Below are 24,862 nucleotides of genomic sequence, written 5' to 3' on the forward strand. Positions count from 1 at the left end.
GAACAGCCAAGCCAGTGGTGTCACAGATCGGAGACGTCGCAATAGTCGTCAACTGACCGAGTTTCATGATTCTATAGTCTCACTTCATGTTATGCATTTTCTACGCATTACATTTGGGAAATCTTCCTCACATCTAAAGTGGAAGTAATAGTGAACTTATAACTGCTTTGTTACTGTGTAGATAATTGTCAATAATATTTAACGTAAACAAAATATATGACAATAGGCTAGAACACATTTCTGACTAGACTGACTGTGACTAGACTGGATGGAAATGCTATAATTATTCTAGATAGTTACTTCCTATATTGAAGATCATTAACTTCAACAAATAAATGGCATAGTAACTGAAATTTTTCTCGTGTGGATCTATATAATAAAATCTGGAATAACACAAAATAGGAGGATGGCTGGTATGTTTAAACACGGACCCTTTATTACGTCGCTGGAGCAGCACAACCCTAAGGGTCAGCTCCTGTCCAGGATGATGATGATGATGATGATGATGATGATGATGATGATGATGATGATGATGATTATGATGATGATGATGATGCTGATGATGATGATGATGATGACGATTATGATGACGACGACGACGACGACGATGACGATGACGATGATGATGTCTGATTCACAGGTGCCATTGTTTGATAAAGTTTTGATGTCGCGTGACTTCAATATCAATGCGTAGAGTGTGATGACGTAGCTTCAAGGTCGGTGTGTAGAGTGTAGAACGCAGAGTGTGATGGCGTTACTACAAGATGGATGTGTAGAGTGTGATGACGTCACTACAAGATGGGTCTGTAGAGTGTGATAAGGTTTGATGTGACGTCACTTAAAGATCCGTGTGTAGAGTGGGATGACGTTGCTTCAAACCCAGTGTGTTGAGTGTGATGACATCAAAAAAGATCAATGTAGAGTGTGATGACGTCACTACAAGTTTGATGTGACTCACAGTTGTCATTATGTGATAAAGGCTTGATATGACGTCATTACAATGTCAGTGTTTACAGTGAGTAAAGGGCTAATGTGACGCCACTTCAATAGAATATATGACGTAATTGCTATGAAAAGGGATTAGAAAGTGATAAATAGCAGAAGGCAATAAGGGGCGGATGTGACGTCATTGTAATGAAAGGGATTACATTAAGCTCATTACAATGGTCCCTATATAATTGGAAGAGGTGGTTAAAAGTCGCCCTGTTAATTATGATTCCGCCATTTAATATGGGAGTTTTAATCTTCTTTTTCACGCTTGTTACAGTGCAGCCCGGATGATACAGAAAAGAACCTGAAATGGGCGGACGGGTATGTGATGATGTATTCAGTGACTGACACACCCAGCTTTCACGAAGTGAAACGTTTCAAGGACATTTTATTCCGTCTGAAAGGGAACGAAAGACCTATGGTCCTAATTGCAAACAAACTTGACCTGCGAGATGCCCGGGCGGTGAGCGAAGCGGAAAGCACGTCGCTGGCTCATTCACTTGAGTGTCCATTGTTCGAACTTTCCGTGGCGGACGGATATCAAGGTGTGGCGGATGCCATGGAGGAACTCATTGTTCAACTGCGGAGGGATTTTGTGAAATGTCAAAGTGCGGCTAATGTTAGTAGCAATGCAGACAAACCCCGTTCAAAGTTATACAACATGAAAAAAGTTCTGAAGAAAAGAATTGGCCGGAGTCATAGCGATACATTTTAATTAATGTATTACATTATACAATATTTAGTGCAGCTGCATTGACTAAAACGATATTCAGACCTACATTATATGTCCTCACTTCCTACTTAACAAAGTTAACAAAGTACCTTATAATATCTGTTCTCACTCCCTACCTGACCATGGTATATACTTACCTTACATTACTTGTACTCAATAAACTCCCTACCTGACCAAGGTATTTTGGCCTTACATAACTGTAATCACTCCCTACCTGACCACGTTATCTTTCCGTTTCACTACATGTACTCACTCCCTACCTGACCAGGGTAGCTTACCTAACATTACCTGTACTCTCTCCCTACTTGATCAAATAATATTGGCCTTACAATACGTGTACTCACTCCCTACTTGACCAGTGTATCTTGTCTTACATGTACATTACCCGTACTCACTCCCTACTTGACCAAATAATATTGGCCTTACATTACCTGTACTCACTCCCTACCTGATCAGGGTAGCTTACCTAACATTACCTGTACTCACTCCCTACTTGATCAAATAATATTGGCTTTACAATACGTGTACTCACTCCCTACTTGACCAGTGTATCCTTGTCTTACATGTACATTACCCGTACTCACTCCCTACTTGACCAAATAATCTTGGCCTTAAATACTTGTACTCACTCCCTACCTGACCAGGGTAGCTTACCTAACATTACCTGTACTCATTCCCTACTTGATCAAATAATATTGGCCTTACAATACGTGTACTCACTCCCTACCTGACCAGTGTATCATTGTCTTACATGTACATTACCCGTACTCACTCCCTACCTGACCAAATAATCTTGGCCTTACATTACATGTACTCACTCCCTACCTGACCAGGGTAGCTTGCCTTACATAACCTGTACTCACTCCCTACTTGATCAAATAATATTGGCCTTACAATACGTGTACTCACTCCCTACTTGACCAAAGAATATTGGCCTTACATTACTTGTACTCAATCCCTACTTGATCAAAGAAGCTTGGCCTTACAATACCTGTACTTACTCCCTACCTGACCACGGTATACTCCCCTTACATTACATGTACTCACTCCCTACCTGACCAGGGTATCATTGCCTTACATGACCCGTACTCACTCCCCCTACCTGACCACGTTATCTTTCCCTTACATTACCTGACCAGGGTATCCTTGCCTAAAATTGCCTGTACTCACTCGTTAATCAGACATGTTCGCCATGTACATTGTGTATGTCACTTCTTGGTGTATAGCTGTTATAAAAACGTGTTGACAATCAACCAGATTGAATTATAATACACTGGTTTCTTTGTTACTAAGAATCAAAGTAAATTATAGTTAAATAAACTATATGACTGTTTATTTCATTATCATCCACTATACACCAGTATACCCTTTACAGTCCCGGAAGCGCACAGGGACACATGTCGACAGTACCTGATTTCCTCTTGTACATAGGTTGACAGTACCGGATGTTCCGAGGTACATAGATTGACAGTACCGAATATTCCAAGGTACGTAGGTTGACAGTACCGAATGTTCCGAGGTACATAGGTCGACACTACCGAATGTTCCAATGTACATAGGTTGATAGTACCGAATGTTCCGAGGTACATAGGGTGATAGTACCGAATGTTCCGAGGTACATATATAGGTTGACACTACCGAATGTTCCGAGGTACATAGGTTGACACTATCGAATATGCCTGGGTACATAGGTTGACAGTACCGGTTGTTTCCTGATACATAGGTTGGCAGTACCGAATATTCCAAGGTACGTAGGTTGACAGTACCGAATGTTCCGAGGTACATAGGTTGACACTACCGAATGTTCCAATGTACATAGGTTGATAGTACCGAATGTTCCGAGGTACATAGGTTGACAGTACCGGATGTTCCCGATTACATAGGTTGACAATACCGGCTGTTACCGGGTACATAGGTAAGGAGTACCGAGTGTGCCCGGATACATAGGTTGACAGTACCGGATGTTTCAAGGTACATAGGTTGACAATACCGGCTGTTACCGGGTACATAGGTTAGGAGTACCGAGTGTGCCCGGATACATAGGTTGACAGTACCGGATGTTACAAGGTACATAGGTTGCCAATACCGGCTGTTACCGGGGACATAGGTTAGGAGGACCGAGTGTGCCCGGACACATAGGTTGAGAGTACCGGATGTTCCGAGGTACATAGCTCGACACTACCGAATGTTCCGAGGTACATAGATTGACAGTACCGAATATTCCAAGGTACGTAGGTTGACAGTACCGAATATTCCAAGGTACGTAGGTTGACAGTACCGGATGTTCCAAGGTACATAGGTTGACAGTACCGGCTGTTTCCGGGTACATAGGTAAGGAGTACCGAGTGTGCCCGGATACATAGGTTTACAGTACCGGATGTTCCAAGGTACATAGGTTGCCAGTACCGGATGTTCCAAGGTACATAGGTTGCCAGTACCGGATGTTCCAAGGTACATAGGTTGACAATACCGGCTGTTTCCGGGTTCATAGGTAAGGAGTACCGAGTGTGACCGGACACATAGGTTGACAGTACCGGATGTTCCAAGGTACATAGGTTGACAGTACCGGATGTTCCAAGGTACATATGTAACAAGGATATATATATTTATTGTGTGTAAGACTTTGAATGGATTTTAATATCATGAAAGGTCTTGGTGTAAGGAACCTTAAATGGTTGTTTGGTAGTATAGTTGTGTGATGAAAGAATATGGTGCGAGGACCCTTACTGCATGTGTGTTACCTGTATGTAAGAATGTGTGGAATGTGAGTACTTTTAGTCACATGACATCAACGGACATTTTTATTGGTCATAGCTAACAACTGCATGGTTTTTAACTTGACTAATATCACTCAGCACCTAGGCGTTGAAGGATATAGATCTACTTTTTATATCAGGAGAATTTGGAGTATTACAAATATAAAGAACTGAGTTTTTAACCATATATGTTTTATTATTATCATTTATATGTATATTCTGTAAGATATTATCAGAATATTGGTATAATGTTATGTTTAAATTATTATTTCACAACAAATGTATTTAATCATAATATTCTGATTAAATGTAAAGAAATGGATAAAGAGTAAGTTTTCAGTTTTTCCAGATGTATATAATTTCTGTATTCCAAATTATAAAGTGTAGTGATTAGTATTGTTTTATAAAGTATTTATTTATTTCATTTACAGTATTACATGTTTAACAACTGCCAGTCATATGTCGCTAGTTAGCAAAGGAATTTCTGTAAACCCCCGCAGGATCTGGTTTTTTTTTTAAATACAGAATAAAAGGCATAAGAACCCAACAGCGTTTTGTGGATTTTGTACACAAAGATAGTACTGTAACACATAGGTTGACAGTACCGAATGGCCCGGATACATAGGTTGACAGTCCCGGATGTTCCAAGGTACATAAGTTGACATTACCGAATGTGCCCGGATACATAGGTTGACAGTACCGGATGTTCCAAGGTACATAGGTAGACAGTACACTGTACCGGATGTTCAAAGGTACATAGGTTGACAATACCGAATGTGCCCGGATACATAGGTTGACAGTACCGGATGTTCCAAGGTACATAGGTTGGCAGTACCGGAAGTTCCCGGATACATAGGTTGACAGTACCGAATGTTCCAATGTACATAGGTTGAAAGTATCGGAATTTTTAAGGTACATATGTTGGCAGTACCGGAATTTTTAAGGTACATATGTTGGCAGTACCGGAAGTTCTAAGGTACATAGGTTGACAGTACCGGAAGTTCTAAGGTGCATAGGTTGACAGTACCGAATATTCCAATGTACATTGGCTGACAGTACCGAATGTTCCAATGTACATAGGTTGACAATACCGGAAGTTCTAAGGTACATAGGTTGGCAGTACCGGAAGTTATAAGGTACATAGGTTGACAGTTCCGGAAGTTCTATGGTACATAGGTTGACAGTACCGAATATTCCAATGTACATTGGCTGACAGTACCGGATGTTCCAATGTACATAGGTTGATATTACCGAATGATCTAAGGTACATAGGTTGACAGTACCGAATGTTCCAATGTACATAGGTTGACAGTACCGGAAGTTCTAAGGTACATAGGTTGGCAGTACCGGACATTCTAAGGTACATAGGTTGACAGTTCCGGAAGTTCTAAGGTACATAGGTTGACAGTACCGGATGTTCCAATGTACATAGGTTGACAGTACCGGAAGTTATAAGGTACATATTCTTTGGATTTTAATGGCTTGGATTTTAACGTTTAGATTATTCTGTTCACTTAGCACAAAGCAACATACTTTACATTTTTAACTGGATGCTTAAATGTCAGCATTTTGGTAATAACGTCATCTACTGAGTTCATGAATTACGTAAAATATCATTTAGACAATCGCGATTTTTTACAAATATTTTAATTTAATAATACACTTTTGGATAAAACATTAACTGTCTTTTAGATTAAATTGTCAATCGAAGCCCCTCTTGTATTGACTAACGTATAAAATATCTGGTGAAGGATACTTTTCAAAGATGTTAAAGACTCTCGAGTCTGCAACAAAGATACATTTTGCCACAGCGCTGGTTTTATGGTTGTTTTCACATATTCCTTTTATACGAATGAAATATATATTTCGTCTATAACGGGAAAACTATAAAAAATTCTATGTATATTCGTTTTTCACGTCGTGCGACGCAAATATTTTTGAGTGCGACAAACGACAGCTGTGCACGGCCAGCTTTGCCTAATCGGAATGCGCAGTTTCGTATTTTTAACCGGAAATGAAGCATTTGAATACGACTTGTTGTAGCAAGAATTACCATATTTAAAAAAAGAAATATGAGGTATATGGGAGTAATTGTATTTCATAACGGGGGGAAACTTTTTTCTACAACTTACTGTTTAGTCATTAAAATGTTCATATCCGTATTGTCTTCCCTTATTTTCTTTTATTACTACACCTACAAAAACGACCATAACCCTTTGATTCCTAAATTCAAACACTTACAACAAAGCTTGCAAAATTACTTGTAACTGTCTTTTTAACAATGAATTTACGTGGATAAAATGTTTAATATCACAGACAAATAATTCACAAATTTCACAATTATTACACATGCAATTCACAAGAATTTAATATCAAATTTACTTTCACATAGGACTGTACACAGGGACACAGTTAAATTTTTCAATTTATATATGAGGCTTTAGAGATAAATTTAACCGTGCCCCTATGGACTGTTTAATTTGATTGGTTTTGAGGAACACTGAACATTGTACTTGTCCTTAATCTATTAACTCACAAAATACATGAGCACAAACTTTAAACGGTGAAGTATCAGCAAAAATCTATAAATTTTGCTGACAAGGCAACTTTTTGACATCAGCTATATCTGTATTCGTACCTGAATATCAGCCTGAAACTTGGAATAAATGACATACCTCTTCACTTAACATGAAGGCAAATGTCACGGAAACCAAGACTTCTTAATTAATAAATTGATATCATAAGAAAAACAATAACATCTTCTTCATGATCGAACATGTCATGGCAAGGCTTTGTCAAGGCTCGCCTGAAAGCAGCATCAGATTACTAGGTCCGACCTTATTTAATAAACGAACAACTGTGGTCAGACCGGTTTTGCCATTTAAACGAAAACGGCCCTGCTGGACACATTTTTTTATGAAATTGACTTACTGACAGACCAACAACCACGAGGGGACGGATCCTGCATACTTGAATTTATTTGATTATAATTATATAAATTGTTAATGGCATTATTTGTAGTTGAGAATATTCCGTTCACGCTCAATATCCTTTATTATGCACTATGGTCCCTCAATAATTATCTCACACACGCAAATGTACATTTTAACCGCACCGGCGCACGTTAGAATGTCAACATTTGATAATAACGTCATCTTCAGAGAGAGAGAGAGAGAGTGAGAAGGAGCATCACATGATTTACACAAAACATCCTATATACCTTTTGTCAAAATCGAAGCGATTTTTGCAAATATTTCTATGGACAATGTACAGTTGGAAAAATATCAACTCGCGATTTCTTTCCTTTTGTATCGAAAATAGAAATGATTGCCAGGGTCATCAAAAAGCTTACATGAATGTCACAAGCAAATGGCGTCGAAAAGTGCGTAAGAATGTGATTAGTTGAGAAACTGTATTACCGTCGATTACATTAGCTTAAATTTAGGAAAGAAGTAGATAATTTGATGCTAACAACTTTCTTAACATACACATTTTCCATCTTAATATTGATAATCGATCGTAACACACGAGGGTCATTCCCACTAGGATGGCAATACCCGAGTATGGACGAAGCAGGGTCAATGACGAGGTCGCTTGGTTTTCATTGGATATCAAAAGGTCAGATGATTGATGAGGTCAAAGTTCACGGGTCGTCTGCGTAACCAGAATTAGGGAAAACTAACGTGTTTTAAAGGGTCAAATTACGGATTTTTCAGTGTCACTACTCGTGTCTTTTTCTGCATTTATTGTAGAACGTCAACTTTATATAGTTCTTCTACATTCTTCCATTTGAGGGTCGTTTCTGTTGATATTTGCTCCAAATTTGTGATATTACCTTTAGATTTTACAACTAAAACTGTGGAATTTCAATGCTAGATCTGCTTGTACAATAGATTGAATCTAGTTTCATCTAATGTTACAAAATTAACAATTACTTGAAAAAGACAAACATTATCTGTACAGTTTTGTGCAGTAAAATATCTTGATTGATACTTAGATAAATATAAACTTTAAACGCTTGACATTTTGTACATGTACTTACGAAGTGAACACATTAGTTTACTCTGCTTTATGAATATCAGTAAAGAAGAGAATCAGATACATTATATTTTCACCACTTTTATTTTTGCTAACAGATTGCATAATATGCGACCATCAGCAACCATTTCTAATCAAAATCAAAACTATTCCGCATATGATGTAACTGGTGATGGCAATTGGTTTTTTTAACCACATTTAACACCAATATTGACTCAATAATTACAAGTCCATCATGAAACTAACATCGATTCCATCAAGTTAACACAATCATCACAGAACATAACATAACACAACACACAACCTTTGACCCTCAAATTTGACAATGACATAATAAGGGTATCAATCAAACATCGAGGAAAACATGATCAAAATCGCAAACAAAAAAAAAATCACTCAAAGTATGATTACACAAAGTTATACGAAGTTGTCCATCCAGAAATTTCACTTGGAAACAAAAGGTTTTAGCTTATATGCCAATCTATATCTAGGTATCTACAAAATCTTTATGACAACAGCGACGATGAATCTCCTGATGTAGATACCTGGAATTTCTAAGGTATATAATCTGTACAAACATTAAATTTCATCATTTCACGTGGATTATCTATATTATTAAAAAGATTTTTTTTAAATCTTCTATTTTATACTTATAATGGTAGGAGACGTGACAGTCTCTAACCTGTTGTGTCTAACATGCTAAACATATTTAATTTAAAAACAGATACATTATTCATGGTTGGCATATCAGCTCAAACCAATTGTTTAAACATTCAGCTTACAACTCACATTATCATTTTTACTCTATGATTTTTTTTCAAATAGCATTTGTTTCTTTTGGATAAAAATAATAATACATATTATTATGAACAGCCATGAGTAGAGTATATACTTTTATTCTTGGATAAAGAAGAACCAAATGAGGATACTATTACAATCAATATAGTCTAGCTATATAGTAGTACCGTATAATACAAACCAGTCAACTTCAAACTAGCATGTGATGCGTCATATTAGTGTAGTGTGACTGTGGATCATTCTAAAATAGAGCACACATAAGTACAAGGATGAATGATTTTGCCCAGCAACAGATTCAAGTATATAAGAAAAAAAATAAAAAAAATACAGGTACATTTTGTATGTATTAAAATGGGTAATGTTATGATTCAATAATAGTATGCTATACTATTGAAACAAATGTACAATACGAGCTTCGCTCTCTCCAGGCCATGCCTGAGTCATATTAGTTATTAATTCTCGAGACTGCTACGAAGACACATTTTGCCCCATTTTACGTCAAGCAATGTAAATATTGCCAATCAGAAAAGCGCGGGAATGTGTAGCGTTTTTCTTGACGTTAAGTTCTAATGACTTCACGCTTGACAACATTGCAGGGCGCCATTTTGAATGGGTTTTCAGTGCAATTTTGCCGCTTGCTGCTATTATCTGGTAAGATTTCCACACAAAAATGATATTAATAGTGTAGTTATGTAAAAAAATAAATAAAAAAAAATGCTGCAAAGGTAGAAAACCAAACCACTTATTCTGCCGTCACTTCATCTAACTTGAAACTAAAAATCTATGCAGAGAATAGAATGTACCGTTCAGATTGGACAATACTAAGAGTGACGTCTTCAATTGTGAATATATAATGTTTCGTTTATCTTCACTGCAGTGAAGATATGTTTTTATCAAATGGAGAATTCGTGATATTCACTAGAAAACTGTAATACATACGGATACCGAAGGGTTTACTATCATATTTATGTAGACACTGTGCGGCCTTAATTTCCCAGAAGGCTTTCACGCATGTGGAAGCACCGGAAGTGGACAAAGTGTTTACAGACCAAACCCCGGCGGCGCTTTGCGCCGCTTGAGGGATTGAACAAAATACGCAACTGTGTGAGTGCGAAGTTAGCTTTTCACAGCCGCCGTTTGTCACTAATGTTATAAACGGGAGCTGTGAACGGTAAAGCACTAAATCGGAAGACTCAGTTTCGAATTTCTTAACCGGAAATGAAGTAAATGAAAGTTTATAGCGGTATTAATTTTATTTTAAAAGGTTAAGCATTATAAAGTAGATAGGGGTAAGTGATGGAGAAAGGGATGTTCCTATGTATTTCATGATTAAAGGAGAACGATCCTACTGCATGTTTAACTTACAATTTAGTCATTAAAATGTTTTATCTTGATTTTTTTCACGGATTTCCTCTAAATGTTTTAAAAGTAATTCGATAAAATATTAGGAACATTTATTAATTGTTTCAGGCTGCTTATCACAGACATACATGTAGGAACATATTTTTTTATTTACTGTTTCAGACTGGTCATACACCTGTATTTATTATCACAGACAGGCTATGGATCATTAATTATATTGCTTCAGATAAAATTGTTTTAACTATCACAGACATTAAGGGAACATACTTATGTATTTGTAATTCTATGTTCTATCAATATATTGTCAGGTAATAAAGAACATTAATTCATTGTTTCAAACTGGTTATAAACTTGTATTTACTTTTACTATCACAGACAAGAAGTAATATTTCATTATTTAATACATACATACAGATAAATGATATTTCATCATCAGGTGCATGTTCTTTAAAGTATTTGAGATATTGATCACTAGATATATTTTGTAGAGATACAATTGTATTTTGTGACCTAAAAGGCATTTCACACATTAGCCAAATTCATGGTAACAGCATGCACTTTAAAACCATTCAAATATAAGATATCATGGTAAAACAGATATTTATATAATGAGAAAATACATAAAACTGTTTCCTATTCAACCCCCTCCCCAAAAAAACCCCGAATATCAATATATATAGGAACCTCTCTGTAGTAAGTAATTGCATGTGTTATATCAACTGTCTGTGATAGTAAATACATGTGAAATACCTATCTGTGATAGTAAATGCATGTGTAATACCTGTCTGTAGTAGTAAATACAGGTGTAATACATGTCTGTGATAGTAAATACATATGTAATACTTGTCTGTAGTAGTAATTAGTAATTACATGTGTAACACCTGTCTGTGATAGTATATACATGTGTAATACCTGTCTGTAGTACATGTGTAATACCTGTCTGTAGTACATGTGTAATACCTGTCTGTAGTGCATGTGTAATACATGTCTGTAGTAGTATTTGTATGTGCAATACCTATCTGTGATAGTATATGCATGTGTAATATTTGTCTGTGATCGTATACAGCATGTGTAATACCTGTCTGTGCTAATATATACATGTGTAATACCTGTCTATAGTAGTATATATATTGTTGAGCATCAAAATTTGGATAAACTTTTGTTAGGATTTTCCCAGGAGACTGGTCCTAACTCAGTGCCTCTTGTTTATTATAAAATATAACCAAGATGTCTTTACAAAGAAATATTGAGAAGGTTATATAATGATTTGTATACAGATTATAAACACTAGTAAACAGGGTATATAAGAAGTGGTTTACAGAGTGTTTAAAAGGCTCTGACGAAGATACAGGCCGTACACGTGGACATCAAAATACACTTTCCTTACAGCAAGAAAGCTGGATTGCGTGGGGTTTAACGCCTTCACAGCAGCTCATCCTCGATGTCCAGGGGTTACGCTCATTTACGCTCTCTGCACCCCTGAAATATGTCATAGCAAAATTGAAGGCACGCGGCTTGCTATTTGATTGGTCTCGGGTAAAAAAGATTCTTTTGGCGACATCAAAGGATCACACCAGTCTTCGTGTCTCATCCACAAGATGGCGAACACTAAGCCTTCGATTTTGCTACGACATATTCCAGAGGTGCAGAAAGCGTAAGTGAGCGTAACCCCTGGATACCGAGGATGGCAACAGCTATGGTTGATATGAAGACGGAACAAGAAAGGTAACTCTCGTTATCAGTACGTATTATTCCTAACTACTTCTTCATATCAACCATAGCTGTTGCCATCCTCGATATCCAGGGGTTACGCTCACTTACGCTTTCTGCACCTCTGGAATATGTCTGGACATCGAGAATGAGCTGCTGTGAAGGCGTTAAACCCCACGCAATCTAACTTATATATAAAGATAACATATCTATTATTTAATATAAATCTATAGAAAGGCACCATTATATCAGGATCGTGTTAAATCAAATCATGTGGGGCAGTTCATTCCTGTGACAGTAAAATACATATTGGATATGAGGGGCTTTAAACGAGCCAGCTATAGGGTTCGAGATACAGAGCGCACATGTCTTAACAGACTGGAATCATAGATACAGTGCACGGACAGGTAAAAATGTCAATTAAACACAAAACAAATCGCTTGGTGCCAATTAACCCGAGAAAACGAAGGACATCATGGACTGACAGTGTGGTTTACGTCGAATGTCCGTAAATACTTTTATATCTCTACGGTAAGGGATGTCCGTAAATAACTTTTATCTCTACGGTACGGGATACCCATTAACAAGAGGCCCAATGGGCCTGCATCGCTCACCTGTGAAGAGATTTTAAATAAAGCTAAAGACAAAATATCAGTATTTATGATTTAAAGTCATTCAAAAGAACATCTAAAAAGATTTTAAAACATTTCACCCCTGTGACCTTGAAAGTCGAACAAGGTCATTGTGTTGTACAAATTGTAAAGCCCTTCATCTCAGGATGCAACTTGCAAAATATCACCACCCTATCCTTTTGTGTTTTGAAATTAGATCATTTAAATGTTTAAACATATTTGACTAAATGTTACCTCGAAAGTGGTACAATGTCATTCAAATGAAAAATAAAGCTACAGGCAAAATATCAGTATTTATTATTAAAAGTCATTCAAAAGAACCCGTTAAAAGATTTAAAAACATTTCATCCCTGTGACCCCGAAAGTCGAACAAGGTCATTATGTTGAACAATTTGTATAGCCCTTCATCTCAGGATGCAACTTGCAAAATATCACCACCCTATCCTTTTGTTTATTGAAAGTAGCTCATTTAAATGTTTACACATATTTGACCAAATTTGACCTTGAAAGTAAATTAAGGTCATTCAAATGAAAAATATTGATAGCCCTTCATCCAAGCATGCTACTGGCTAAATATCAACAGTCTTGGCCTCATGGTTATTCAGAAGAAGTCGTTAAAAGAATTTTAAACAAATTTGCCACTGTGACCTTGAATATAAGTCAAGGTCATTCTCAATAACAAACTTGGTAGCCCTTGTTCCCAGCATACTACTGACCAAATATCAACATTCTATATAGGCCTTATTGATATTCAGAAGAAGTTGTTTAAATATTTTAACATCTGTGACCTCAAGGTCAATAATTTGAACAAACTTTGTAAATTTTTTATGTAGCCCTTTATCCCATCATGTTCTGAACCAAATATCATCATCTTGCGCTTTTTGGTTTTTCAGAAGAAGCTGTTTAAAGATTTTGAATATATTTGACCCCTGTGACATTGAATATGGGTGAAGGTCATTTATTTGAACAAACTTGGTAGCCCATCAACCTAGCATGCTATTGGCCAAATATCAACGGCATGAGCCTTTTTGTTATTCAGAAGAAGTTGTTTAAATATTTTGAACATATTTTATCCCTGTGACCTGAAATATAAGTCAAGGGCATTCATTTAAACAAACTTGGTAGCCATTTATCCTTGTCTGCTACTGACCAAATATCAACATCTTTGGCCTTTTGGTTATTTAGAAGAAGATGTTTATACAATTGACCCCTGTGACCTTGAATATGACTTAAGGTCATTCATTTGAACAAACTTAGGAGCCCTTCATCTCAGTATGCTACTGGCCAAATATCATCACCCGGTGTTGTTTAATTAGAAGAAGTTGTTTTTTAACATAGTTGACCCCTGTGAACTTGAATATGGGCGAAGGTCATTTATTTGAACAAACTTAGTTGCCCTTCATCCCAGCATGCCACTGACCAAATAAAACCATACTGGTCCTTTTGGTTATTCAGAAGAAGTTGTTTAAAGGTTTTTTAAGACAATTGACCCATGTGACCTTGAATATAAGTGAAGGTCATTCATTTGAACAATTTTGTAGCCCTTTATCCCAGCATGCTACTTGCTAAATATCACCACCCTGGGCATTTTGGTTATTTAGAAGAAGTTGTTTAAAGTTTTTTAACATATTTTACCCCTGTGACCTTGAAACTGGGTGAATGTCCTTTGTTTGAACAAACTTGGTAGCCCTTCGTCCCAGTTTGCTTCTGGCCAAATATCATCACCCTAGGCCTTTTGGTTATTAAGAAGAAGTTGTTTAAAAATAAAATATTGACGCCGGACGACGGACAGACGACGGACGCCGCACCACGGAATAAGCCCCCTTGGCCCTTCGGGCCAGGTGAACTAAAAATAATACAGTGTATCTCTACAGTACGGGATGTCCGTAAATAATTATATCTCTACGGTACGGGATGTCCGTAAATTATGTTATGTCTCTTCGGTACGGGAGGTCCATAAAAATATAATACGGTATATCTCTACGGTACGGGATGTCAATGAAAATAATACAGTGTATCTCTACGGTTCGGGATGTCCGTGAATAATTTATATCTCTACGGTACGGGATGTCCATAAAAAAACAATATATCTGTACGGTACGGGATGTCCATAAATAACTTTATGTATCTACGGTTCGAATATCCGTAAATAACTATATCTCTACGATAAGGGATATCCGTAAATAACACATGTCTACGGTACGGGATGTCCGTAAATAATTGATACCCCGCAGTAATGGTTGTTGGTAATATACCCACTTTAGTGACATACCATTTGAATTTCAACCGCAATTTAAAAACATATTTTTTTAAGTTCTTTCAACTCTGAAAGTTTTATTTTGACGGAAATAAGAAAGGAAATTAGAAAACCATTAGAGCATATAAGATTTTATCATCTGAACACTCTGTAGTTTATCATTCACAAACAACATAAGCTAGTGGTGTTTGCCTACATCGGATTTATCAAATAAACAAAATAATGTATTATGTATATCAATAACCCAGAAGCGCCGACCGTCACAGCCACGTCCTTATACGTTGTGTGAACAGGCTTGTTCTATATACCCTTATTTAATCCACACCATCAACAAATCAGATGTTGTATTTGTTAATACGAATAATATTTAAAGGTCTGTAATATCCAAACAATAAATCTAGTGTGTGTCTCACAAGTGTGTATGATATCCCCTACCCAGTCTGAATACCGGCTGGAGCTAGATAGGGAGCCCCACAGAGGTGTCAACACTCGGTGTCAGGTCCCAAATCTCCAATGATAACACTTGTACGGTTCCAAGGCTCTGATCATGAACATACTATGTTAAGTCACATAATTCCCCAAAATCTCACAATTCACACATCGTGTAAAGTCCAACACTCATAATAATTAACACATCGTGTAAAGTCCCACATCACATACAACAAACACATCGTGTAAAGCTCTACACCTCTCACAATGAACACATAGTGTAAAGCCCCAACCCTCTCACAATGAACACATAGTGTAAAGCCCCACACCTCTCACAATGGACACATCGTGTAAAGTCCCACACCACTAACAACGAACACGTCGTGTAAAGCCCCACACCTCTCACAATGAACACATCGTGTAAAGTCCCACACCTCTAACAATGTACACATCGTGTAAAGACCCACACCGCTAACAATGAACACGTCGTGTAAAGCCCCACATCTCTCACAATGAACACATGGTTTAAAGTCACACACCTCTAACAATGAACACGTCGTGTAAAGCTCCACACCTCTCACAATGAACACGTCGTGTAAAGTCCCACACCACTAACAACGAACACATAGTGTAAAGTCCCACACCTCTAACAATGAACATGTCTTGTTAAGTCCCACACCTCTATCAATGAACACACCGTGTAAAGTCCCACGCCTCTAACAACGAACACACCTTGTTAAGTCCGACCCCTCTAACAATAAACACATCGTGTAAAGTCCCACATCTCAACAATGAACTCATCGTGTAAAGTCCCACACCTCCAACAATGAACACATCGTTTAAAGTCCCACATCTCTAACAATGAACACATCGTGTAAAGCTCCAGACCTCTAATAATGTACACATCGTGTAAAGACCCACACCTCTAACAACGAACACATCGTGTAAAGTCCCACACCTCTCACAATGAACACATCGTGTAAAGTCCCACACCTCTAACAACGAACACATCGTGTAAAGTCCCACACCTCTCACAATGAACACATCGTGTAAAGTCCCACACCTCTAACAACGAACACATCGTGTAAAGTCCCACACCTCTAACAATGAACACATCGTGTAAAGTCCCACACCTCTAACAACGAACACATCGTGTAAAGTCCCACACCTCTCACAATGAACACATCGTGTAAAGTCCCACACCTCTAACAACGAACACATCGTGTAAAGTCCCACACCTCTAACAATGAACACATCGTGTAAAGTCCCACACCTCTAACAACGAACACATCGTGTAAAGTCCCACACCTCTAACAATGAACACATCGTGTAAAGTCCCACACCTCTAACAACGAACACATCGTGTAAAGTCCCACACCTCTCACAATGAACACATCGTGTAAAGTCCCACACCTCTAACAACGAACACATCGTGTAAAGTCCCACACCTCTAACAATGAACACATCGTGTAAAGTCCCACACCTCTAACAACGAACACATCGTGTAAAGTCCCACACCTCTCACAATGAACACATCGTGTAAAGTCCCACACCTCTAACAACGAACACGTCGTATAAAGTCCCACATCTCTAACAATGAACACATCGTGTAAAGTCCCACACCTCTAATAATGAACACATCGTGTAAAGTCCCACACCTCTAACAACGAACACGTCGTATAAAGTCCCACACCTCTAATAATGTACACATCGTGTAAAGTCCCGCACCTCGAATAATGTACACATCGTGTAAAGTCCCACACCTCTAACAATGTACACATCGTGTTAAGTCCCACACCTCAAACAATGTACACATCGTGTTAAGTCCGACACCTCTAACAACGAACACGTCGTATAAAGTCCCACATCTCTAACAATGAACACGTCGTGTAAAGTCCCACCTACCAAACAGTGAACATATCTTGTAAGTCACACACACCAACACCAAAGCGTGATAAAGTGGTTGATATTGGTTAATTTGTTCCCATAGCGTTAATACATTATCACATAATTCAAAAACTTTAATACATACGTCAAATCAATGGAACTACATTTTTCAATGATTTTTAACAAACACTGACTCATTTCGTTACAAATACACACTACATTTCTTTTCAATTGCAACGATTCAAAGTTGTTATATTTCAATTGGTAAAGTTGACAATATTTACACGTCTATTGTGTGACGACAGAGTCTACAGCGGGCCCCCCTCACCTGGGAGCTGTATTTAAAACCCACAATGAAATAGTTGAGCGTACAATATAGTAGATGTATGAAGTGATTGATTGATATACAGATCGAACTATTGAACATTGGGTAAAGTCATTTGTCTACTTCTCGGCGCGTTGACGTGCCATCAGTCCGAAGCTCGTAGGGGTATATATTGTCATTGGAGCTATCGGAGAAGTTCTGCCGCGTGAACAAGCATACATAGCCATTCCTAATTATCTATTGTCTCCAGGGATATTTGATTGTAGGTTATACCCACAGTGTGTCTGTAGGTCTGGCCGTCCCCAGTAACAGGCCCACAGGTTTCCGCTATACCTACTGGTCAGATTCAAGTGCAGTTCATTGATTTTCGAAAAGCCTGGCCTCCCGTTTAAATTTCTCGACGATTAGAAATTTGAGACGACACTTGTGAAGTTTTAAATGACCGCGGAGTTAATGGAGCAATTAAAGGGATCAGTGGAAATAGTTAAACACGCGGGCTGTATGTCATGGTTTTAAATATGTCAATATTTAAGTCGAGAATATGACGGATACGCCACGTGTTCGGTGAAAGATCGCATGACTTCAACATAATTTCATATAAAACTTGCGATACTCCTTGTAGTGAATTGTTTTTAGGCACACTTCATGGACTTCACTTTGTATTAAGCTTTCGTTGAGATGAGTTCACGGGTAAGCGTGTGTGAAGTGTCAGTTGTGAACGTCCTCAGATTGTCCCTGTAGTGATGGGCTGAGTGAAGACTGGATTCCCGGAGTACCAGCACCTTTAAGACAATGGAGATGCCTGTGAACCTTGTGAGGTCACATACTCATCACTGGACGTTCCCGAGCACGCCGCGGCACCGTCCTGTGGTCTCCTCCCCAAAGGTCCGGGGGATAGACCTCTGGCACATCATCTCCTACCGTCCACGGGACCGGAAGCGACCCATCATGGTTCCTCCGGTAAATACTCCCGAGAGTCTGAGCCGATCTGAGTCCCGCTCTGACATCAGTTCCCAGAAAGACTCGAGAACCTCACGAAACTCCGGAAAGAGTTCGGCAGGCACTGGGCAACGGATTCCCATCCTCGGACCAACACGGCAGCAAACGGAAATATACTTCAAAAACGTCAGAAGGAGAGAAAGAACAAGTTGTTCGTGAGTATTATTGTTTATTGCCATCCATGTGTAAACCAATATCTTTAACAATATAAGGTGTAACTTGACCACGATGACCTCTCCAGCAGGAGATGACGTCTGCGGTAGGTCGATGATGCGATAGATATAGTAACGCTCTCCTCTACATAACGCTACCTGTCTACCACTTATAACGATAATTCAATAGGAACTAGACTCTCCGCCAACAAAATCCTCAATCTAAGCACACACTTTGTCATAACAAACTTATTTTACAACAATTTGTTGGCCAACCATTGCTAAGGAACACACGGTTAGTGCCATTATAACCTCCGTTTACGATCTAATTAGCCAATACATCGTCTATCTAATCATCGGTGTCATCGCTCCGATATGCTATATCAGATCTGTGCTGACTCTCCATTACATAGTGTCCTAAATCTCTACTGAAAGATGTATAATATCTAAAACTGGCTTATCGGCAATTTTCCGTGTTTCGTCCTAAATCATCGTTCTTTTCCTGGTATAACGATTCTGGGTTGTTCTTCCTTAGATAGTCTCAGATGTGTTAACTTGGTTCTCTGTGCATGGTGTTTAGGGGATTCAATAGTACTGTTTATACACTAATTACATTGTATGTGTAAACTTTGAAATCTATGTTACACAATATTGAATCAAGAGTTGATTTGCATGGTAGAATAAGTAACTTGACGACATTTTATTTTATATCCTGTTAGGACTGTATTAGGACCAGGAGATTTGTCTCCACATCCCTCGTTACAGATTGCGAGGAGTATTAATACACTGCATGTTATATCACACACAGGGACATGATGATTATTCAAGCTATAATTTGACATAAAATAAGGTGTTACGAGTTTATGAGGTTTAGATCAATTTTCTCGTATATATCATCATTGCGGATGACATTTTCACTGAAAGTTGACATAATAGCGGTAAAACGTGTAAAATTACTCTAAACATCTTAGCTTGTGTCCAAATTTAGCTGTACCAAAGTCGCAGGTACCTGTGATATTACACTGTCGCTTTGACTGTTGTTTAATGGCACAACAATGCAGTCTATTCAATGGAAAGATAATTAAAGAGACACTTGACCCGCACAAAGTCCTGTCGTTGCTAACCATATCAGGTTTAAAGAATCTTTCTTTTCACTACTGATAAAAATATGAAGGTATTGCTTGTGATAACATTCCCTGGGAGGAAGTCTCCGGTGGTGACATGGGACCTCGTCAGGTTAATGCGACGCTTGAAACAAGTCCAGGATTTTCAGACTGTAATTTTTTTATGTCTTCCCTTACATATCTCAGTTTGTCGACAACGAAGGAACTATTAAATATCTCAGCTGTTCGACAACGAAGGAACTATTAAATATCTCAGTTTGTCGACAACGAAGGACTATTGAATATATCAGTTTGTCGACAACGAAGGAACTACAAGGTACACACTGAAAATAACACGCATTTACAAATAACGGCAGGTGTACACATTAAAGCAGGTATATGGACACATTACAGCAGGTCTTGTTACACATTACAACAAGTCTAGTGACATATTACAGCAGGTCTAGTTAAACATAACATCAAGTCTTGTTACGCATTACAGCAGGCCTAGACTCACATTACAGCAGGTCTTGTTACATATTACAGCAGGTCTCCTTACACAGTACAGTAGGTCTAGTTACACATTACAGCAGGTCTTGTTGTACATTACAGCAGGTCTGTTTACATATTACAGCAGGTCTTGTTGTACATTACAGCAGGTCTGTTTACATATTACAGCAGGTCTTGTAACATAATACAGGGGGTCTTGTTACGTATTACAGCAGGCCTTGTTTCACATTACATTACATATGATAGCAGTTTTTATCTAGTTACACATTACATTGTGTATGATTACGCTTAAAAGCAGGTTTAGTTACAAATGATAGCGTGTCTGGTTACATATTAAAGCAGGTCTAGTTACATAATAAATGTTGGCTAATTAAATGTTCCCATTTACATTTGACCAGGCTCCGCTTTTTACAATTTACAAATGTAGTTTAATTTCACTAAAGTTACTTATTTTGTGGTGATATACCAGGAATCTAGTCTTGGACGTGGTACAAATTAACTACCTTGAACTACGTGTACCTTCGGGTCTCCCGGAAGACAGAGTCTATTGAGTGTAGTCAGTTTATAATTAAAGTATGTTAACACTCGCAATCAAACATGGGTTGAAGTTATAAGGTTTACAATAAAGCGATATGCCTCCCTAGCACGGCCTGGTAAGGGGCGGAAAGTCAATCTCGTGCTGTCATAGACACGGGATTAGGTGCGCGTTTCAAATTTGAAATGTGCATCATTTCAGGTGCTTTAAGATCGATATTTCCTTTTTCATTAGTGGCATTTTCAACTAGAACTTGGTTGATATTTGAAAACAGAGTGGAGCTAAGTAGTTCAAAGAGCTGTGTGTGAGTTCTCGGGCATTCAGACTTGTGACAAAAATCAAGTGTCCTGACTTTCCAATGATTTGGTAATAAGGGTACAAACGTATGTAGAGGATGCAGTGGCAAAGTGGTTAACGCGTCTGACATTCTGCTACCACTAGCCCTCCACCACTGGGTTGCGGGTTCGCTCGAGACCTACGCGGGGCAGTTGCCAAGTACTCGCCGTATGTCGGTGGTTTTTCTCCGGGAACTCCGGCTTTCCTCCACCACCAAAAACAGTGGCACGTCCTTAAATGACCATATTTGTTACAGGGACGTAAAACACAAACAAACCAAACGTATGTGAAAATAAATACAATACTTAGATACACACGGGCACTGATGACTTCGGCAGACACTTAAATGTAGCCACTAATTGCCGTACTCCGTATGTGAGGACCCTGGGTAACCACACTTAAACACCAACGGACCGTCTTTTATTCCACGGTAAACAAATGTTTCTTTTCACTTTTTTTTATATCAATACTTGAAACGTTTAATAGTAATTCAAATGGATCGAGGTTTCAGCTCAATCATTTGAAGACTAGCTCTTCTTTGTCTGGAAAGGGTATTGGGGTAGCGAGAGATGTAATGATGTTTCAAATGTACAGCGACCCTATTAGACCGGTTTGTATCAAGTTCTTAAAACTTTTGATCGTGAAAAAGTTCCTCAATGTCTGAATGTAAGTAAAAGGAATGTATATCTGAGAGTATTTATGATTACAACGATCGAATATTTCAGCGTATTTCATTGTATCTAAAGTTGCAAAGATTGTATAAGCAGGTTAATAATATAAGTGACTGCGATTGCGGTGTTTTAAGGCGACTCTAGTAGATCGTGTTGCGAGGTTTTGGGTAACTCTGATTGCGAGTTTGTAAGATGACTGATTCCGAGGTTTTGTGTAACTCTGATTGCGAGTTTGTAAGATGACTGATTCCGAGGTTTTGGGTAACTCTGATTGCGAGTTTGTAAGATGACTGATTCCGAGGTTTTGTGTAACTCTGATTGCGAGTTTGTAAGATGACTGATTCCGAGGTTTTGTGTAACTCTGATTGCGAGTTTGTAAGATGACTGATTCCGAGGTTTTGGGTAACTCTGATTGCGAGTTTGTAAGATGACTGATTCCGAGGTTTTGTGTAACTCTGATTGCGAGTTTGTAAGATGACTGATTCCGAGGTTTTGTGTAACTCTGATTGCGAGTTTGTAAGATGACTGATTCCGAGGTTTTGTGTAACTCTGATTGCGAGTTTGTAAGATGACTGATTCCGAGGTTTTGTGTAACTCTGATTGCGAGTTTGTAAGATGACTGATTCCGAGGTTTTGTGTAACTCTGATTGCGAGTTTGTAAGATGACTGATTCCGAGGTTTTGTGTAACTCTGATTGCGAGTTTGTAAGATGACTGATTCCGAGGTTTTGTGTAACTCTGATTGCGAGTTTGTAAGATGACTGATTCCGAGGTTTTGTGTAACTCTGATTGCGAGTTTGTAAGATGACTGATTCCGAGGTTTTGTGTAACTCTGATTGCGAGTTTGTAAGATGACTGATTCCGAGGTTAAGTGTAACTTTGATTGCGAGTTTGTAAGATGACTGATTCCGAGGTTTTGGGTAACTCTGAATGGTGTTAGAGACAATGAGAATTTCACCTGAAGTAACCAGATTTGGTGAATTTGGTGTACAGTGACATCTTGGGATGATGGAATGCAGAGTGCAAGAATGAGGTCACTATATACATATGCTATGACTTGACCTTTGATCTTTACTTTTGAAAATGTTTGTCCGGGGCATTTCTCCTGTATATTTCACCTGAAGTATCCAGATTTGGTGTACAGGGACATATTGGAATGACGGAGTGCAGAGTGTAAGAATTAGGTCACTGCGACCTATGGCTTGACCTTTGACTTTACTTTTGAAAAAAACTGACATAAGTGTACTGTTTGTTAAATATATGAGTATTGCCTTGCAATACTTTGCCTTGTTCACTGTGATCTGGTGTGACTGTTGTGATTTTGTGATACCGTGTAGATTGAGTAAGACTAGTCCTCGGTGATCGTTGTAAGTGAGTGTGGTGTGTTTGTAGAGTGGACGCCGTAACTAATTCCGTTCTGTCTTGTTTTGTACACGAATTACAAGACATTGGCTATAAACTATGTTATATGTTATTTCCCCACACGGTTTATCGGGATTAACCATATGTATATAGGGACATTAATTTTTGGTCCGTTATTATTTCTGATTATAAGAGATAACTGATTGTAATGTTAAATGCTTTATCATTGTACATGAATGGACGTAACATCTGTTAAAGTTGGTCTTGACCATTTACCTTGAGGACGATGTACAGATAGCTTTGTTTACATTCCTTAATGTACGGTAATTGTTTTCATTTATATGGCCAATAACTGAAACAAAGTATTAATACACAGTTATTGTTCGACAAGGATCAATATTATCATCGGACATATAGTATCACATTTCGATTTTTATCATTTTCAAAACAAAGTCTTAAACTTAAAGTAGGCTATTATTTCAGATAATGTTACAAGACGTGTGCGGGAACGGAGCTTTGTACTTCAGGAGTGTGTATACAGGGTACTTGGAACAGAAGTCTGTCAACTACGTGTACTGGCCAGCTTGGTTATACTGTATATAAACATTGTACCGGTTACTGATCAGCTTGGTTATACTTTATCTAAACATTGTACTGGTTACTGGTCAACTTGGTGATACTGTATATAAACATTGTACCGGTTACTGGTCAGCTTGGTGATACTGTGTCTAAACATTGTACTGGTTACTGGTCAGCTTGGTGATACTGTATATAAACATAAACATTGTACCGGTTACTGGTCAGCTTGGTTATACTGTGTCTAAACATTGTACCGGTTACTGATCAGCTTGTTTATATTGTATATAAACATTGTACCGGTTACTGGTCAGCTTGGTGATACTGTATCTAAACATTGTACCGGTTATTGGTCAGCTTGGTGATACTGTATCTAAACATGTACCGGTTACTGGTCAGCTTGGTTATACTTTATCTAAACATTGTACTGGTTACTGATCAGCTTGGTTATACTTTATCTAAACATTGTACCGGTTACTGGTCAGCTTGGTGATACTGTATATAAACATTGTACTGGTTACTGGTCAGCTTGGTTATACTTTATCTAAACATTGTACCGGTTACTGGTCAGCTTGTTTATATTGTACAAACATTGTACCGGTTTCTGGTCAGCTTGGTGATACTGTATATAAACATTGTACTGGTTACTGGTCAGCTTGGTTATACTTTATCTAAACATTGTACCGGTTACTGGTCAGCTTG

At 38.2% G+C, this 24,862-nt stretch overlaps 2 protein-coding genes across 4 annotated transcripts in view; both read left to right on the plus strand.

The window, feature by feature from the left end:
* The window catches only part of LOC110465392 (ras-related and estrogen-regulated growth inhibitor-like), a 42,875-nt gene extending 38,189 nt beyond the window's left edge, over nucleotides 1–4,686 (plus strand). Inside the window, exons 4-6 of one of the 3 annotated variants that reach the window (XR_002464605.1) lie at nucleotides 1,268–3,670; nucleotides 3,991–4,118; nucleotides 4,279–4,686. Coding sequence is in view for 1 of the 3 variants with exons in the window: in XM_021521170.1 (XP_021376845.1) it covers nucleotides 1,268–1,705 (438 nt within the window). In the remaining 2 variants the exon portion in view is untranslated. Of the gene's footprint in view, nucleotides 1–1,267; nucleotides 3,816–3,990; nucleotides 4,119–4,150 lie in introns of those variants that run through there. The other 2 variants (XR_002464604.1, XM_021521170.1) reach the window with 2 other exon arrangements.
* A 13,330-nt stretch (nucleotides 4,687–18,016) lies between these two features.
* The window catches only part of LOC110465391, a 51,859-nt gene continuing 45,013 nt past the window's right edge, over nucleotides 18,017–24,862 (plus strand). The window contains exon 1 of the mRNA XM_021521168.1: nucleotides 18,017–19,071. Coding sequence (XP_021376843.1) covers nucleotides 18,710–19,071 — 362 coding nt within the window. The 5' untranslated portion in view covers nucleotides 18,017–18,709. The remainder of the gene's footprint in view (nucleotides 19,072–24,862) is intronic.

This window comes from Mizuhopecten yessoensis, unplaced genomic scaffold, assembly GCF_002113885.1.
Source record: "Mizuhopecten yessoensis strain PY_sf001 unplaced genomic scaffold, ASM211388v2 scaffold11073, whole genome shotgun sequence".
NCBI classification, from domain to species: Eukaryota; Metazoa; Mollusca; class Bivalvia; order Pectinida; family Pectinidae; genus Mizuhopecten; species Mizuhopecten yessoensis.